The sequence below is a fragment of the Castor canadensis genome, chromosome 5 (genome assembly GCF_047511655.1).
Source record: "Castor canadensis chromosome 5, mCasCan1.hap1v2, whole genome shotgun sequence".
Classification (NCBI taxonomy): Eukaryota; Metazoa; Chordata; class Mammalia; order Rodentia; family Castoridae; genus Castor; species Castor canadensis.
In genome coordinates this window covers 137619977-137639866 of record NC_133390.1, presented here as the reverse complement: position 1 = coordinate 137639866, position 19890 = coordinate 137619977, and the positions used below count along the sequence as shown (strand labels likewise).

The 19890-nt window shown below is 39.3% G+C and overlaps 1 protein-coding gene and 1 long non-coding RNA gene across 5 annotated transcripts in view; one reads left to right on the top strand and one right to left on the bottom strand.

Annotated features, from left to right (window-relative positions):
* The window catches only part of Slc24a3 (solute carrier family 24 member 3), a 499789-nt gene extending 496905 nt beyond the window's left edge, over nt 1–2884 (top strand). For all 4 annotated transcript variants that reach the window (XM_074074249.1, XM_020170610.2, XM_074074251.1 and 1 more), the window contains one exon: nt 948–2884. In XM_074074249.1, coding sequence (XP_073930350.1) covers nt 948–1097 — 150 coding nt within the window. In that variant the 3' untranslated portion in view covers nt 1098–2884. The remainder of the gene's footprint in view (nt 1–947) is intronic.
* A 14157-nt stretch (nt 2885–17041) lies between these two features.
* On the bottom strand, nt 17042–19661 carry LOC141423112 (uncharacterized). The gene is made up of 3 exons (XR_012447768.1): nt 19603–19661; nt 18488–18739; nt 17042–17110 (listed from the first exon to the last, which is right to left on the bottom strand). It is a non-coding gene; the product is annotated as an uncharacterized lncRNA (long non-coding RNA).
* Between the last annotated feature and the right edge of the window lie 229 nt (nt 19662–19890).

Sequence of the window (19890 nt, the reverse complement as noted above, 5' to 3'; positions counted from 1 at the left end):
GGAAGGAAGAAATGAAGGAAGGAAGGGAAGGGAAGGGAAGAGAAGGGAGACGTCTCACTTTTGTGCAAGATGAGCCATTGAAGAGGTAGATTATAATAATTGATTATTAGGTTGCAAAACACATCCATGAATCCACAGATTTAGCCAATACTCAGAGACTAAGAATATATTTTATTGACAATGTACTTTTATCCCATTCCACTCACTACCTGAGCCAATACATCCATTTTTGTAAGTTAATATTCCCAACTCTACTGACATGTTTGGTAGAAACAAATTCACATCAATACATGGACTGACTCACATAAACTTTCTGTTACCATGCAAGTATTCCATTGAATTTTCACAGTGATAAGTGTTGAAATGCACTGTTTTGTCCTTAATGTTCCAAAGATATTTTTACTGTACATACGCATTCAGAAGGGCAGGCAGAAAGCAAGAGAAGTGACGGAGAGCTTCTTGAGAAGCTCTTGAAGACTTGAGATTCCATGCTGAGTGTTTTTAGGGAGGAAAGGATAGTGGTTTGGAAGCAGCAATGAAGATGAGGACAATTTTGTCACTTCCAGGTACAACAATGGGAAAAGATTCATGCATATTAGAGGGCTACCTGCAGGACTGGGCTACCACCTGACACAAAGAGGCTGGTATCCTGGTGGTGAACCAGGGCCTGTTAGGGCAGGATACAGGAGGCTGGCACAGGTGCTGCACACAGAAGAGTCTGGACTGGAGTTCAGTCATTGACCTGGATAGCTCTCTTTGTTGGTCCTGTCATTTTTACTTTTTAAGGTGCTTCTCCACCACCTGCATGTGCTGGCTTCCTCTCTTCTTAATGTTCCTACCTTCCTCCATCTGTGACATGGATTTTGCAGGTTTTCCAAGGTCCACCACCCACAGCCCCAATTCTGGTCACCCCATTGGTGCACTCTGACGCATTCTGTGTGTTTCAGGTGTTTGGCGTTCACCTGAACAAGTGGCAGCTGGACAAGAAGCTAGGGTGTGGGTGCCTCTTCCTGTATGGCGTGTTCTTATGCTTCTCCATCATGACGGAGTTCAACGTGTTCACCTTTGTGAACTTGCCCATGTGTGGGGACCACTGATCTGCTGGGCCACCTGCAGAGGCCCAGTTCCTTCTTTTCTGTGCAATACGAGACCTGGTCGCACCCTGAGTCACGTGGGCCCCCAGGGCCATGGCGTCCGTCTCTCTCGTGCTGTCCACAGGCCTCCGCTCCTGTCCTGGTGGCCCAGGCTCTCCCTGCCACCTCCCTCATGCCCCATCTCTTTGGTCCTACCTCCTGCCCAGCCCCTTTTACCTGCCCGCCCTTTCTTCCCTGCCTCCTCCACGTGAAGACATCCAACATCTACATGAATTTTCAAGCTCCATTTTTGAACAGTGACTGAGATTCTAGAACAAAACTGGCTGCTAACTGGCCCAAGCCAGGCACAACTTACTACAATCCCACCTCCTTTTTTAAGTTATTTGATGGAAGACTACCCTAATTTATGACCTGAGACTGTTGAAGAAATAGAGAAGAGAGGGTCCACTGATAGCGGAGTGTTTGGGATTCTGTTTTGTTTGGAGGTGATTCCTAGGTTACTGGGTTTGGGGGTTTTATTTTGCGGGGGGGGCTCCCTCTTTTGTTACTTTTCTTCCAGAGTTGGAGTACTTCTCTTGCGTCTTCTTTCACTGGGCTCTGGCTTAGTTGACGATCTGCAGGTTGTACTGCTTTGTCTCCTGGGGGTGAACCCCAGGCATATTGGAGTGTGTATAGAGGAAGAGCTTAGTCCACTGGGTGAGGTCACCATGAACAAATGCATGGCATTTTTTCTGCCCAAGGACACCTCGTGAATGTCCTGCACCTGGGGGGTGGGGGTGAGCGGCACAAGGTGTTGGAGGAAGAAAACCCACTTCCCACATGTTCACTATGACCATCTCTTTCTCACTAGGTTCTTTCTAGTTTTTCAAGCAATAGCTCTAGCCTGCCTGAGGCCTTTGACTAAGGGGTCCTGGTTAACTGTCCATTCTCAAGATGCCAGGCAGTCATTGACAGAAGCTTCCCAGTCTGTGAGTACTTGAGATGTGCTCTTGTTGCTTGGTATTTGGGGTGACAGGGAGTGACCCATAGGCCACTACTGCTTTCCAGGCAGGAATTACAGACACTGGTTTCTTGGAAAATGGAGAGAAGCGCATTTTGCACAGATGTCGTCAATTAAGTCCCAATTTGCCACTTGGTATTGAGTACACTGGACCCTGATGGCTGGCTCTTGGGCAAATGTCGTTCCTCATGGGATGCCACCACCAAGCTGGCCCAGCTCCACCCCTCCCTCCCAGAGGGATGACCATGGAAGGAGAAAGCAGAAAACTGACACCTTGGAAACCACAGAGTGTGTTAACCACAGACTCGCTCAAGGGCATAAGTTATTGTGAACATTTTGCCAATCACTGCTCAACAGCCCTGCTAGATTTTGTATGATGCTGAATTATTATGCAGATTAGTTCCACCGAATTGAGACACACCCATGCTTGTTACACTTGTATTTATTGAAACTGTGGATTATTGCCCGCCCGTGCTGTTCCTTGTATTTACTTTAAGCACTGATCACTTATCATTCATTTGGTATGGTTTTCCCAGTCCCTTGTACACATTCTGGTATGAATTGTAAAAATAACCTGCTACAAATTGGTCGACTGTTTCTGTCTGAGGTGCAAACCAAGGGTGGCATTAGCCCAGGGTGCACCTGCCCAACCAAGGACCAGGAAAGGAGATCACCAATTTGGGTCTCAGAGCTAAGACACACTTATCGATTCTGTTGCACATTTTGCACTGGTTTATGGCGATTGTTTTCTCGGACGGATAGTGTAAAATAAACTTCTCTGTTCTATATCCTTCCTTGAGCACAGTGTATTACTTTCTCTCCTGGAATGTTGTTATTACAGTAAGGAGAATGCATGATGGTAAAATGATTGCAATCACTGTTTGGCTAGTTATTTGTGCTTCTACTGTTTCTAGGGCGACTCACCTGCAAGCCTGGCATATATCTGGCAGATTGCAGGAAGGAAGCAGCAAGTCATGGGTCCTTTCTAAATCTTGAAGGAACTTTGGGCCTGTGGTCTTGTCATAGAATTCTAGAACTCTACCTGTTATAGAAAGCACTTGACATTATGGACATGAGAGGAAGAATATTACAGTCTTGATGTTGACATTCCGTACTGGTCAAGTTCTCCATTCTGATTTTATAAGTTTTTAATTGTGAAAGTTAAGAACCCCTACAAGCTGATTCCTTAAAAGAGACAGTAACACACAGTTGTAGTAAACCATGTTCTGATCCTACAGGACACTCAAGAAATAATTATTCAGATCTAAAATTAGCAAAAAAGCCATGTTTCTACCTGAACTTGATTTATAGGACTCAGAAGAAAAATAGCTACTAATTCACAACACCAACTTTAGTTCACTGCTCAAAAATATACATTCCCAAGGGAATGAGAAAATAGTAGGTACTTAGCCTTTTTTTGAGCATACATGTATATCTTAGAATATTTTACTGCCATATTTGTGTATCCTACGAATACAACCCTTAACACAGGTTAGGGTGTTTCATTATGCTAATTGGTGCTTATAAAAGCATTATGTATTCATATTAAATATTTTGTTGGAATAGTTTTACTTAGTTGTACTTAGTTTTAAGCAAAGACATTTGATCAGAGGCTTTGATTTTTTAAAAAAGCATTTTCTGAGAAATCTGCAAATCATACTTCTGTCCAGCTCTCAACCATGCACAATTAGATCCTGGATTATTGATTGAGAATATGGTTTCCAATTAGCCATGATGCAGAATTTCTGATGTTACCATTTTCACTGCCTCTACTGTGCTGGAACTTAAGAAGGGTTGGGATGGATTTGAAGAAAGAACTTTTTTCAGTATTCCAAACTTGATAATGTCGCTAAAGAGATCCTCACAGCAATTTTCTACCATGACTGATTTTTGTTAACTTTGGAGACTGTGATTTCATATACCAGTCGGACACCCCTCATGGCCTTGACATACTGAACATATCTTAGTTGACCCAATACCCCCATATACACTAGGAGGTACCTAGAGAAGGTTCTCCTTTCTTATGGACTATTCCCAACCTGTCCCTGGCTTGCCTCCGGCCAGGACCAGCACATATGCCCTCAGGCAGCCTCAGATACATCAAGAGGCCACAACATGGAGATAATTCCAGGCACACTAGAATGAGCTTCTGCTTCTTTGAAAAGGAAAGTGCTCATCTTACCCTTTTAAGGATGGGTGCTTTTATAGGTACATGTTTTGTAGCTACATACTTACTTCCAAAAAGACAGGATAGAGGAGAGGAGGATGAAGTTGATTATGCTTTCCTAAGTCTCTTGCTACAAACACTTAAGAGTTTACAGTCATGAATTTGCATACTGGGGATTTGAGACTCTGTATATCCCAAACAGTAAGTTTGAACTGATTTTAAGCACTTAAGCTTCAAAGTAAAGCTAAATGTTTTAAGGGGACAGAGAATGATAATGTAAAGTCCAGACAGATTTCAAATTATGGTACAAAACAGGAAGGACATCCAATTGCAATAACTGTAATCAAATATGGCATTTAAGCTTTGCCTAATTGTTCATGGATACATTCAGATTGTTGGGGAAAAGAGTTGGGAAATTGGTAATGAAGATACAGGTACTTTTCTCAGGACTTATTTTTGCCTTATCAAAATGGGATAATTATCTCATTAATAGGATACTCGACCAATGGCTCTGACCCATTTTGATCAATTTTTGAAACAGATGGGCCATTTCCATTCAGGATTTTATGTAAACTTCATAATAATTAATGTCTCGTTTATTTTGATAATTTCTGGATTGGTGCTGAACACACACACACACACACACACACACACACACACACACAGCTGTCTTATACCAAAACTGTATACCAAAACTGCAGGAAAAAAAATCCAATAGATCTTTGAAATTTTCCTAAATATCCAACTGTTTTTATCATACAACTACAGGAATGAGGTGAATCCAACAAGCTTTTCTCTGACAAATAAAAAGTTCTCTATTGCATCATCATCCAGAGATGCAGGCATTGCTGAGATGCTGAAGAAGTCGGGAACCAAGGCCATGGAGGGGAGATTAGCAGTGCACATAAAATAAATTATTCCGTGGCCCAGAACTGATTTCACATGGAAATTTTTGTTTCGTTCAGAACATAGGGCAGAGTAATAAAACTGCACCATTTTTCAGATGACTTACTGTTGCACTCCAGGCATTTATACCCAGTAATCTTGTTAGGTTTTACTAAACCTCAATATAGCAAACATTCTTGCCAAGTTGTAGAGATTTTAAACATAGTGAGTACCCATCTTATTTTTGGTCTGTATTTTTGCAACAGGGAAGAGGAAAGGAAGATTTAAGACTATGATTTTGATATGTATGCCATTGAAGAATTTTTCTACTTGAATTAATTTACATAAGCATGCATATATACATTAAGTTTCTATACATTAAAATTCTTTTTCATTTAACTTCCAACTTATCCTACTTATCAAAAGCTGAATGTGGTGATGTTACATCTTCTGATTTACTGAGATAATCATTTCAGTGACTGATTCCAGAAAACTGCACACAAAGCTTGGGAGTGAAATGTGATGAGGAATTTCAGAATCCCTGCAATTGCTTTTTGGGTGCTTCTGGGCCATGTCTAGTGGTCTTTGCTAAAAAAGAAATGTGCTGTGTATGAAAGGTGCTTTCAGCATAAAGTTAATATTTCTGAGTGCTTTTAGAAGATAAAATGATCAGTTCCATACCTTTCATTTTGAGATATGCCAAATATTTCATCTGTGTCATGATTGATGAAAGATGATTTATTTTTCAAATGTGAGATACTGAACTACTACACTCCTTAGTTATTGTGGCTCTCACCACCAATGGGTTTGGAATAAAATGCCTCATGCTTCATTCTTAGTAGAATTTATTTTGTGTGTGGTTATAGGTTTCTGATATACCAATTCCAACATCTAAAAATTGATTGTTATAGCAGGTGAAATTGTTCTTTCCAGTTGCTTACATATTCTACCTAACTTCATCTATGAAAAAAAAATGTTTACCTGCATTTACGATCTTTTCATCTAAATCAGTCTTTTGTGTGCTTCAGAATTGCTTGGAGACTTACTAAAATACAGATTTCTGGGCTTCACAGCTGTAGATCTAGGAATAGGCCCAAGATTTTGCATTTCTCATCAACTCCCAGATATTAATTGCTGCTGGTCTGAGACCCACTTTGAGAGCTACTGTTCTAAATCTGATAGAATCCCAAAGCAGTGAAATGTATCACATGGAAAAAGACAAGGGAACACAAGTTTGAATATGTGTGTCTTTGTTTGTCTCCTCATAGGTACCAGGATCCAATGATGGGAGTTCCCCCCTACTGACTTTTTCTAATCCTAATTCATCTCCCAAATGCCTGACCTCTAAACACCAGAGTCAGATTAAGTTTCTGCCCTCTTAATACTACTAACATATGACTTTGGGGATTAAACTTCTGTATGAATTCTGGAAACAAATCATATTCAAACCACGAGTGCTGTTTCTAAACAGTTCTTTCTATAATCCCTCTCTTTTTCTCAATGCAGTCATGGAAGTGTAAGATAGAAATCAGGAAAGTTTTCTTTTATTGCTTTATTAAATGTATTTTTCTTAATTTATACATCTAACAGAGAGAATTCAAAATCTTACAACCAGCCCAAATGCATCCTTTACATGCAGGTAGTCACAATTAGAGAGACAAATTCCACTAAAAATAAAATTGCTTAACTGTAACTGGTGTTATGGTTCTATGGCACTTTGTGTTTCCCAGTGATGGGGGCACTCATGAGGATACTGATGGGTATAATAAATGTGTTAACATAAAAATGTCTCACTTTTCCTTCTTGATCTCCATGAGTCAGGGATCAATTTGGGGAATCTTGAAGAAACGAAATATTAAAAGGAAGCTTATTTCCCTTCAAAGGCTGTGGATTTCTTGTATGAGAAATCCACACTGCAGTTGCCTGCTACTTACACCCTTAGACCCTATTAGAAATTTTTAAACAATAATTGTTAAGGCTTCAGTCTTGATTCTCAGACTCCACCTGAAAATGGAGGCATTGAAAGGAGACAAAACCAAGAAGTCTTCTGCTGGTTCTTCAACGAGTTCCCTGAAGGGCTGGATGTTTTTATTTTTATTTTTAATTGGTACAAAATATTTGTGCATATTTATGGTGTGGATTATAATAATTCAATACATGAATATAATGTATAATGATCGCATCACATAATTAACATTTCCATCTCCTCAAACATTGATCATTTCTATGTGTTGGGAATCTTCAGGTCATAGAACAGAGGTTTAGAATAAGAGTCACTAGAGACTAGGAGGTAGAAGGGGAAGGAGGGATAGAAAGGTTTGGTAACATGTGCCAAAATACAAAATACAGCTGAGGATGTAGCTAAGTGGTAGAACACATGCCTATCATTCATAAAGTCCTGCATTGGATCCAAACCACAGCAAAAGAATATAGTTAGACAGGAAAATTATGTGTTTTGTTGAGCCCAAAAAACATTTCCTAACACTCCTGGCTTTCCAGATGAGTCAGTTATATAGGTCATGGTACTACATTGAGGCCTAAAGCAGTGATTCTTCAACTCAAGCCCAAGGTGATTGCATTAGGATGCACTTAAGAATACTAATGCCCAGCCACTCTACCTTCCCATTCTGATTTGGATTATCTGGTTGTCTGGCACATCAGGACCTTAGCTTTAGTTTGAGGCTCCCCAGATGTTTCTAACATGTATTCTTGGTTCAGACCACTGACTTAAGGAAGTATAATCATAGTGTTTGGAATATTTTATTATGCAGATTCCAAAAGGATTGGTATGTGTCCTACAGGTCTTTGATACTCAGTGTAGGAATGTCTAGCTGCTTTGGTGAGTGCAGGAGCAAGAGGGAGAGTGAGGGAGAGGGAGAGAGATACTTTGGAATTCATATAAACAGTGATGAGATGGAGAGACAATGCTGTCCAGTAGAACTTTCTGCAATGAAGGAAATGTTCTATGTCCATATTGCCCAGTATGGCAGCCATTGGGTACATATGACTATTGAGAACTTGATATGTGGCTCAGACAACTGAAGAATGCAGTTTTAATCTTATTTATCTTTAACTCATTTTTACTTGTATTTAAAGAGACACATGATTAGGGGCTATAGTACCGAGCAGAGCAAGTACAGTATCTAGGAGTTGCCTTGACCAACAAAGATCATAGACTTTCTTCCATAATGTAGGCAAGATGCCACATCTGCCGTAGACCAAGGTCATGAGGCTCCCCTAAAATAGAAGGGATGCCTAAGAGTAGCAGCTCTCAAGGATGATCACAGGATAATAGCAGCAGCAGTATCTCTTGGGAACTTGTTAGAGATGCATGATCTCAATCCTCACCCAGATCTCACACTTTAAATAAGATCCCCAGGTGATTTGGGTGAACACTCAAGTATGAGAAGTGCTGCCAGTAGCTATCTTCCCTCTGCTTTCCAGAAGACAGGAGTCATTTGCACTGTCCTTTTCCATGAGGTTGTTCTATGTTGTCTCTGGTATCAGAGTAAATTACCAGAATTGCCAAATATGGGCAGGCCATCAGTTATAGAGAGCAACACATTGGAAATTGGAAATGGATAGTGAAGTGTAGAAGGCAAAAAGAGTCACATTTTCCTTCAGCAAGTTATTATTTCTTAGGGCAAAGGAGGAAATGTAGAGAATTAAATTGAAAGGCAAAGATCTAACTCAAGGTGTATCTCATCTCACTCATTTTCAAATTCATCCCACTCCCCGGACTCACAGCAGATATTTGGCCAGATACCTTGCTAATGTTAGAAATTTCTGAGTTGTAACAATAAGCAAAACAGGCCTATCTCCTTTCCATTATGACTTGGGGATGAATCCTACATTTTTCCTTCTAAAGCCCCTGGAAACTTTGCCTCATTTGGAAGATAAGAGATTTCTCCTTTGAATCTCTAAGTGGAAAAAAGTCGGGGGGGGGTGTAGAAAAATTCAACCACAAAAGTGATGCATTTAGTAAAAAATGGGCAGAAAACAGAACAAGGAACAGAGTGGTTTTACAGAACAGCAATTTTTGTAAGATGTGTAGGAGAACATTTAGGCTGCTAATTTTAATATAATAATTGGGACCTCAGTTAGATAGTAGCAAGGGTCAAAGCCAGAAGCAAACATAGCCAGGAAGCAGACAAGCAGATGACTGGCCCACAGGGCACAAAGACTGAGTAATTTCTATACCCAGGGGAATAGAAGTAGTCATCCATTGTATAACATCAGGAACTTCAGTGTGTGAGCAAGAATGGAAATCTGTCTTTCTGCTGTTGTGAACAAAATTTAATCATGCTCTCAGCATGCCAAATTCTGGGTGTTAAACCCAGAGGGTCCCTGAATTTTCCTTCAGGTAGAACTTTCCTTTCCTAGAGACTTCCTGTTACCCTTACTCTGCACCCAATTCTCCCTTCCTTATTTTGTACCCGCAATGCAAATACAAAACAAAACAATTGGGAATTGATCTTAAGTGCTTCTTCCTTCCACATCTGCTGGGGCCATCATTCCAGAATTGCATCTGCAAAAGCACAAGATGAAAACAAATGAGGCATTTTATTCTGACTTTTTTAGTTTTATTCTACTCATTTAGAATAGCAAAGCAGTGAGGAGTTTTGGTCTGTGGCCTCTGCCCAGTACTAACAAGGGCCTGGCCTCAGAGAAACACATTGGCGCTGTAGCCTCTTTATAGTCCACTGCCAAAACAAACAAGGAGATAGTTTATAAAAAGTGTGTCAAAGTACAGTATTTGAAGTCTTTCCAAGATGACTCTTGTGCAAAAACAGAATTTGTGCCAGCTTACAATTTATTAATTCATTAACGTGGGAGTCAGTAAAGTGGTAGACATGATTCCAAAAGCATTTTGAAGATCTGGGGATTTATAGGTATTTACAAAGACTCTGAAAAAAAGTGCTAGATATGAGACCCACAAATGGGCTCCAGAGCAAATTCACAACCTATCATGATCTTTATTCCCTGACAGAAATGTTTTGCCCCTCTCAGACAAGACCCACAGTTAACATGCAACTTTGTGACATCTAGGTTCTTGATCAACAACAAATAGTGAGTTAGAGGTACATTCCTCCGTCCACACAACAATCTTTGGGTGGGTCTGCCAACCAATGTCCCTTCTACTAACCTTGGGCCTTATTTCCAAGCTTTAGATGATTTCATGAAACTCCTATTGGTTTTAATAGAAACCATTCCTTACCCATGCATGTTCACACATGTTTCAACCAAGCAGGTCTAGAATTTTCTAGAAATTTCATTAAAAGTCTTTGCTCTTCCTGAAATATACCCTATTGAAGTCCCCCAAATACAGCACAAGATGTTAATTGACAGAACTCAATGCAAGCACCTACATTCTTTTTCTTTCCTTCTCCATATTACTCACATTTCATTCAAAGCTGCAAGAACATAGCTGAAAAAACTGAGCTGAGTGTGCTCACGTATCAGAATAAATCAGGAATGTCTTGCTGAGTTGAATGAAAAATTTTGTTTTGTTTTGTTTTGCAGAATTAAAAGTTTTGTGATAGTTCTCTAAGTGTAATGAATACATAAAATTGCAAAATGGAAAAAAATGCTATATTTTTAACTTCTGTTCTTTAGGACTCTAGTTAAAAAAGAAAGAAAGTAAAAGAATTATGAAAGTAGGAGTTCATTCTGAAAATTATTTTCCCCAAAAATAATTTAAGGTAAAAAAAGATTTTTTACCTTAAAAGGAGATGAAGCAAAAAACAAAATTACTTTATCTTTTTAAAAGAGATGAACTACTTTTCATTCTTATGAGAATATGATTTCTCTGCATTTGTTCTGCAGTTTATTGTAGAAGAACACTCGCCTTTATCACTTTTTTTCCCTTTTACTGTGTTTATTGGGAGTTGAGGTTAGGAGGGAGCATTTATTTTCCATGTTTGTACTCTAAGAATTTATATGCAAATCTTCCTGTATTTGAAAAGCTGTGACTTATAATAAGTCTAAGAAAATTTCACAACACTCTTGCTGAAAGATAACAAGATTTATCACATTTTTCTATTCTAATTGTCATTAATTTGCTCTGATGATTGTGTGGGGTTGAATTGTGACCCTCCAAGAAAAACATGTGAACATAATATTAAATCAAACTTTTGAGACTAAGAGATCTCTGAAATAAGGGGTTTATTGAGCAGTATAGCTCTCACTGAAGGAAAAAGGACTTTCTTGGCTCAAATTCCTGAAGCTACCAGCCAGACAGCTGTTGGGAATAAGTCCTCTGAATCAAGGAGTTGGGAGGCTTTATGATAAAATTTTGGGGGGAAGAAACATAAACTATTCACATTGAGCCTTCACTGGCTGTAAGTAAGAGGAGCACGACAACATAAAGTGGGCAAAGTCCTGGAGGTTAGTCCTAAAGAGAAGTTTTTGCTGCTTTTTGGTTAGTTCTAAAAACAGAATATGATATGGCCTTGCATGGTGTACACACTTGTAATCCCAGCTATGTAGGCCATAGAGGTGGAAGGATCACAGTTCAAGGCCCATCCCAGGTGAAAAAGCACAAGATTCTACCTGAAAAAAAGTAAAAGCGAAAAGGACTGGCTTCATGGATCAAGTGGTAGAGCACACAGGCCCTGAGTTCAATCCTCAGCACTACCAAAAGTAAAAATAAAAGCCAAATATGATGTGGCCCTGATAGCTCAACTTCACCAAATAAGAAAGGAATGTAAGCAGTTAGCAGAGGGGTTTTTGTTTGTTTGTTTTGTTTTGTTTTTTATGTTTTCTTGGTGGTGGTGTTGTTAATTTAGTTTGAAGCTGAGAATTAAAATGAACTTATCCCTTTCCTCCCTCTGTCCTCTGGCCTGTGACTTAGTTTAGGATACTCAATAATCTTTAATCAGCAACCTTATTTGGAAGTAGGGTCTTTACAGAAACAATCAAGTTAAGATGAAATCATACAGAGTTGAATGCTAGACGGAAATTTAGTCACGGACACAGAGAGAAGGCCGTGTGACTAGGGAGGCAGAGATGGGACTTACACTGCTACAAGCTAGGTACTGCCAGCAACAGAGAAGCTCGGGACAGATTCCCATCCTGAGCTCTCAAGGAGATACCATCACTCATTGACTTTGAACTTCTGACCCCAGGGTGATTTCACAACACCAACAGGATCAACAGGACTTTGTTTTTGCCACCTCTGAAAGTGTTTCTATGGCAGATCCATTCCAAGTATCACCTGAAGATGCCAGGGACACAAAGCCAATGCCAGCATCTACACACACGCACGCGCACGCGCGCACACGCACACGCGCACGCACACACACAGGGAAAGAGATCCTTCCAGAGGCTTGGGGCTGGGGAGACAGGGCTAAGACTTGGTGGTGCTGGGGACATTTCACCCTTCAGAAGGCTTAAATGTACCCAGTGCCTGGTAAAAGCCATCATCTGATAATTTTTCATTATTTCATACTTGAATAAGAAACATCATCTTTTGGTTGAGGATGTAGTTTATGCACCGACTACAAATTGCATTGGAATTTACGAATTATGAAGCATGAACATCACAAGCCCCAGGTACACTGCAGAAATACTGGACATTTAGAGCTTATACAGTAAACTGCCCTTCTTATTTCTCCCCTCCATACTCGGAATATGGAAGTAGTCCAGAAATTAATGGAGTATTTTGTCTTTTTTTATTCAACTAGAAAAGTGACGTCCCTATTTGCTTAAGGGCAGAGCACATGGAGGTCATGCTAATGTCATGTCTTTAGGCCATCAGTGACCACTGTGAGAGGCACAGTTTCCTACTATGTAAATCAAGGATATCCAAGTCCTTCAGTCTTTTGGGTCTGTCCTTTCCTTTAATACCCAAGTAAAGTGTCTGGCGACCAAGAATTAAAAATAGAGGCTAATTGCATGTATCTAACTTGCTACCTTCTCTGAGTCCCCTTAAAATGATTGTAAGGAGCTACACGAGGAGGTAAATCTGTGAAGACTTATCAGGAAATTTGAACCTACAGTAAATTTAGTGAAGATACAAACAGAGAGGAAGCTACTGATTGAGAAAACAAAGCAATGAAAGAAAGATCCATTTCAGACATATTCCCATGAATATCACAAATTGGAGGTTAAAGAAAACTTTGCAGAGGAAAAGAAAATGAGACCATCTGCGAGAAGGAAGAGATTCAGACTAATACCAATTACATCTCTTCTCAACAGCACCAAACGTAAAGCCCCGTGGAAGGATGCCTTCCGATTCAGAAGTATTTTGAGTCAAAATATCACAGTTATCCAAACTATCCACCAACCATGAAGACAAAATGAGTATGTTTTCAGCTCTGTAAGTGAGCCTTCTGGAGCTTTTTTTTTCCTGCACTTCAACTTTTTTTTGTTTGCTTATCAATTTAAAATTTTTTAATTGGCATAACTACATATTTCAATACATGTATACACTTATGGGATGATCATATCAAGACAATGACCCTATCCATTACCTCAAATACTTACCATTTCTCTGTGGTGAAATCACAGATCCTGTCATTTTGCTGTTTTGAAATATGTCATACATTATTGTTAACTATAGTCACCCTATTCACACAATAGAACACCAGAACTTCTTCCCTGAAGCCCTTTCTGGGATAAAGTGAGGGGAACAAAAGGAAGACTTGAGAGTGTAGAAAACAATAAATCTATGTAGAAGAAAAAAAGTCTCAGTGCAATAAAATATGTAGTACAATATAGTTCCCAGCAAGTCTAGAAAACAACCAATTCAGACTGGAGCAAAACATGCAGAGGTTTCTGGAACCATGACTTCAGAGAAAAAGCAGATTTCCTGAAGCACTCATAATGTGTGGTGCAAAGGCTAGGTATTTCTGAAGATCTGTAATGGTAAATATCCTCTGTTGACAATATAAATGATTTTAAAAGGAAGGAAAGAATATGTGCTAATTTTAAAAAGGAAGGAAGGGTGGGAGGGAGGGCAGTTAGAAACTTAGGGGGGTACTTTTTAAGAAGATGGTTCAGATATTAAGGAGGTAAAATACAGGTCATGATTTTTAAAAATTGAAGGAGGCAAGGAAAGAATTCATTGGATCTTGCTACCAGCATCATTTTTCTTTAAATGTTATGGAATAATGACACTTAATTCAAAGAGAAGGAAATTGAATCTTACCCACTATGAGACCTTATCATGAATACCAATTGTAATATCAGTTTGGTTTATTGGTGTTCAATCAATAGAATAAATCTAAAACAAGGCATATAAACAAACTCTAGAAAATGGAATCAGGATTATGGAACAGAGCACACCTGCAAAATTAAATGTGCTGATAGAGACGATGGGAAGAAAAAGTTCTGTTACTGAGGTATCTGGAAGATGTCTGTCCTCTCCTAAGCCTTCTCCTATCCTTTCTTCTTTGAGTTGCATTGATCAACATGCCATGATGCACAATCTCACCTCCATTCCTTTGGCCTTGCTGTGCCCTCTGTGGAGGCTCAGCCTCTTCCTCCAGTTTAGCAAAACTTACCCTTCAAGTTTCAGCCTGTGTGTCAACTTCTCCATGCAGAGTCCATTGGCAGCCCCAGTCTATAATGATCTCAGTGCTGAAATCAAAGGGTTGTTGGGGAGTGCTGTACAGACGCAAACTGACTTACCAGACGGAGGATATGAATAATGTTCTCTTAATATAACTGCTTGTAAAAGCAAAACACATGCAAAACATGGTGTCAAAGGGAAATTTCAACTGCTTGTTTGGAAAAGTTTCCTAAAAGTGGGGAATCTGATCTGTCCTTGAATTAATATTCTTGATTCCAACTTTCAGAGCAAAAGCAACACAGATTGTGGTTTTCCAAGCACCACTATTCTTACATATTATGTATAAAACTGGACACCTGTTCCTTTCCTGAGAAGAGCAGAGAACTGAGACCCATCCCTGGGGCATCTTGCTACATGGATGTGAGTTAGTGATTTTCACCCTTTGCTAGCATCACCTGGAAGTTTAAAAACTTTCTGACACCCAGGCTATACCCAAACCATCCCAGACTCTTGGTTGGAGCCTGGGCATCAGTGTTTTCTTTATTAAGCTTCTCGGTATTCAGTCAAAGCTGAGAACTGACTTAAAGACTGTAGTTTCTAGGAAACAACACTTCTAGAGCCTTGACTACATATTAAAATCACCATCTTACACTTAAGCCCCAGCTTAGAGATTCTAATTTAAAAGGTCTGAGGTGTGACAGGGCATCCGGGTTCTATAAGACCCTCTGGGAGACAGTAACATACAAAGCTGAGACCATTGTCCTATATAACAGAGAAGTAACAGAGAGACATCTGTGCCAGGAATTGTAGGGTCCCTCACATAAGATGCAGAGGAATAGCAAAGGAAAGCCTGACAGCCTCTTGGTGTGACAACTGACAGATATTATCCATACCAGAATGGGAGCAACTGTTGAGAGCTAATAATCTACCACAGAAAACAGAACGTTCCATACACATTTGTGTAACAGGAAAGGCTTTCAAAGAAACACATATGCTAAGGAAACTTACGACTTTTATGTTATTCTTTAAAAATGTTTTATATTCTAACTAACAAAAAGGTTAATCATTAAGCATGGCAAAAATATGATGTGAAAGATAGGTTATTATATACTAAAATAAGATTAAACAAAGAATTAGGGGATGGGCATGGTCGTATACAGCTATAATCCCAACTACTCAGGAGGCATAGGTACAAATATTACAGTCAGAGGCATGCCCCAGGCAAAAACATGAAATTCTATCCACAAATAAGTAAAGCAAAAAAGGGATGGGGATACAGCTCAACTGATAGAGCATATGCCTAGCAAGTGTGAGGCCCTGAATTCTAACCCCAGTACCACCAAAGTAAATAAGTAAATAAGCAAGTAAATAAATCTATGTAATTATTATAAATAGAATTGAAATGTGAAGACAGATATGAAAATAACTCTCAAAAGATGAGTCATGTAGTCTAAATGTAATGATTCACTAATGCAAATTATCTTACAGTCCCGTGTGTATAAACAAAGACTACATAGAAAGAATAGGGAGGCTGAGCCTGGGGTGTGAGTAGGAAAATGGACAGCAGGGTAAATTCCGCTCTGTACCTGGGCTGAGCTGTGTATTTTTATCTTGGTAGTCATGGTAGGCAGTTTTAAATAAGTTAAAGATAACCAGGACTCTATTTCCCATTCCCCCCAAATATCTTCTATCTCAGTAAATGACTCCACAGTTCACTCAAGAGCTCAACAAAAGCCTCAGTGAGTGTGTGATTTCTCGTTCCCTCTTCCCTGCAGGATTTCCACATGTGCCCTGAAAACTAGTCTGCTGAAAAATGCAGGTAAGGGCTGAAATGTAAATACACATGCATGCACACACACCACTTGTCTCATTATAACTTCTGATTTTCACAGTCTCAACAGACAATATTTCTTCAGCTAAAGTCAACAGGTATTTGCTATTTTAAGTCATCCTCCAAGCTTAGTAAATTTACTGATAGCTAAATGAAACTGAAGTGTAATCCAAAATGCATCCAGATACACACAGGAGGATACATAAGGGAGTCTGCCCAGTGGGTCCTATCTTCAGAGTATGCCCTGAATCCATTCACTTTCCTTGGTCTCCAACCCTCTACATAATCCATCATCCCTTGCCTGGTGCTGCAGGCCTGCCTTGCTGTCTTCCTTTCATTCATTGCTCACTCTCTCCACCCTGCAATCAGTCCTTTCTCCCAGGAGCTTCTTTATAGTCACTTTAAAACACAAATACAATGAGCCACTTTCCTGCTCAAGCCCTTCCCAACTGCCCCTAAGTACCTATCTCCAGCCCCAGTGGCCTTTTTCCTGTTCTTAGACACCCACTTTAGCACCTTATTTCCTGAATGTTCTTCCCCAGATATTTACCTGTCTGGGTCCTCGTTGTCATTCATCTCAGTTTAAAACAACCTTCTCAGGGTGGTCTTCTCTGATCACCTGTTGTGATTAGGATATGAAGTGAATTAATCCACTGATTAATTCATTGCTGAATGGACTATTAGGAGGTGGGGCCTAGATGGAGGTCACTGTAGATATACCTTGTCCCTGGTGGTCTCTCTCTCTCTCTTTCATCCTGCTGTCCCCTGGCTGCCATGAGGTGCCATATGCTCCCCACCATGATATTCTGCCTTACCATAGACCCAGAAACTGTGGACTGAAACCTCTGAAACCGTGAGCCAAAATAAACTTTTCCTCCTTTTAAATTGTTTTTCTGGGGTATTTTGTCACAACAACAAGAGCCTTACTAACACATCCCCCAAAGAAAGCAATCCCGATAGGTGCTCTTCCTCCCTAACACTGCGTGATTTTTCCATGGTATGCATCGTGCACTGTGCTCCTTCATAGTTCATTGTTCACATATTTATTGCCTGTTCCCCTATTAGATGGCAAGGAACTTGAAGGAAAGACTTTATCTGTTTCATGAAATTTCTAAACACAGTGCCTGCCAGTAAATACACCAGTAGATAATCAAAAGTTATGTGTTGAAGAAAAGAATGGTCAAGTAAGTATACTTTCCAAACAACTGGAGAGTATATAAAGAAATAAAGTACCCTCAGCTTAACATAAAAGCATAGAACTTAGGGAATAGTACAGCTTTATAAAACTCCAAAATCATAAAATAATACAGAAAAAATTAAAACAAGTTCATCAGTTTAAAAATAAAATCTAATTATGACATATGTTGCCTCTAAAGAATTCATCTAAAATAAAGTGATCCATAGTGGTTTAATATAGAGTACGGACAGTTTTATTTTGTGAAGCAAACATAGAGAAAAAGGGTCAAGATATGAATTTTTAGTCAAGGAATATACTGAGGCAAACAGTGAATGGGGCCAAAGAGGTTTATTATACTGATGACTAATGCAATCCTTGGTGAAATTATAGCACACATAAATATTTATGTATTGTGTAACACAGCATGAAAATGCTGGAATGCAAATAAATGGTTGAAAGTCAAAGGAAAATGTCAGAACTCCATAGAAATGAAAGATGTGAACACATCTGCCCCAAATCCCTAAATCCATTCTATTCAGGAAAAGCATTACCGGAGAAAGCAAGATACAAGCTGTGACACTGGCTGGAAATAAAAGAGTAAAAATAAATGACACTGAGATTTTGAATAAATGTAGAAAATAAATGAATACTTAATTACTTAATGTTCGCATTCACTAATAAACAATTATTGAAATAGTGTATAATAACAACAAACCCCAATGCTTACAAATTGTTAAGGATTGGAGCCTAAACTCCCCCCAAAGACCCATATGCCAAAGTCTTGGCTTCCAGCCTATAGCTATTGGGAGGTAGTAGTACCTTTAGGAGGTGGGGCCCAGTGGAAGCTAGGTCACTGGGAGTGTGACCTTGAAGGAGATTTTAGGACACCAACTTCTCCCTCTCTCTTTGCTTCCCAGCTGCCATGAAATGTGTGGCTTTGCTTTGCCATTATGTTCTGCCTTGTCATAGGCCCAAAGTGATGGAGTCAGCAACCATGGACTGCAACCACTGAAACTGGAAGCCAAATAATTTTTACTCCTTCTTAGTTGATTTTGTCACAGCAATGGAAACCTAAGGTAGCACAGAAATTTTTAAATGATTCAATTAATAAAGTCAAAGAGGGCATCAAAATATTAGGCAATTATATGTTTGCATCTACATTTGGGCTTCTAATTCTATGTATAAATTCTATACATAAAATTAATGATTTTTCTGATTGAAGTATTAATACATTAATACTTTTAAATATTTAAGCAGTTCATAAACATGAAACCTAAAATCCCAATAATCCCACACTCCAGAGATGATTGATCACTCCTTTCTTTTAGATTCTAAAACAAAAATACAAGTAAAAGAATAACATATATCCTTGTCAATGTTCCTTCCTCCTAATAACAAGATCCTCTCTCTTTTGGAGAGGGAGATAGGCAGTTCTAACTAACTATAACTACTAGGTCACTCCTAACATTTGAAAATATTCAACTCTTCACTGGTAACCTCTGTCTCCTAGAGTGGCTATATGGGGATTGGTCAAGGTAACATCATCCATTGCCAGTACAGACCATTAAATAAATAAACAATTGCCATCATTATTATTCAATTATTTTATAGTTTAGACACGGCTCTTTTCCAGTCATTTTATGAGCACATGACACTCCTCTCTACCTGCCTTGTCCAGCAGAGGAGATAAACAAACTGTTGAATTGCCAGCTCTGGACACTGCTTCCAGAGCCAATGCTACTTGGTTTACTTTAAAAGGAAAATAACTTCATTAGAAATGAAGACATTTTCTTGGCTAGTTGGTCCCCCAACTAACAGCGCCTTGAGAGCACTCCAGCTCTCTGCAGCTGAGCAGAGTGGCCATACCAGTCTACAGGTTAAACCTGCTAAATAGGAGGTGAGTCCCTGAAAGAGAGCAAACTTAGTATCCTTACAGTGTGAATTCCAGCAGAGCATGAAGTTTTGTCTCTTTTGCTTCAACGGACCAGGTACCTACAATGGTAATCAGAATAAAACAGTGTAGCAAAGTTTGAAATGTTCTCTTTCCTCACTGAAGTTTCAATATTTTTAGTCTATCTAAACTGGCAATAAGCAGATTAACAGGAAAAAGAGAGCATATAAATTTATTAATGTGCAGGAACACTGGAGCCATATCCAAAATACAAGACTCAAGAAAGGGACTGACAGTTGAAACTTAAATAGCATTTTGAGCTACAGAAAGA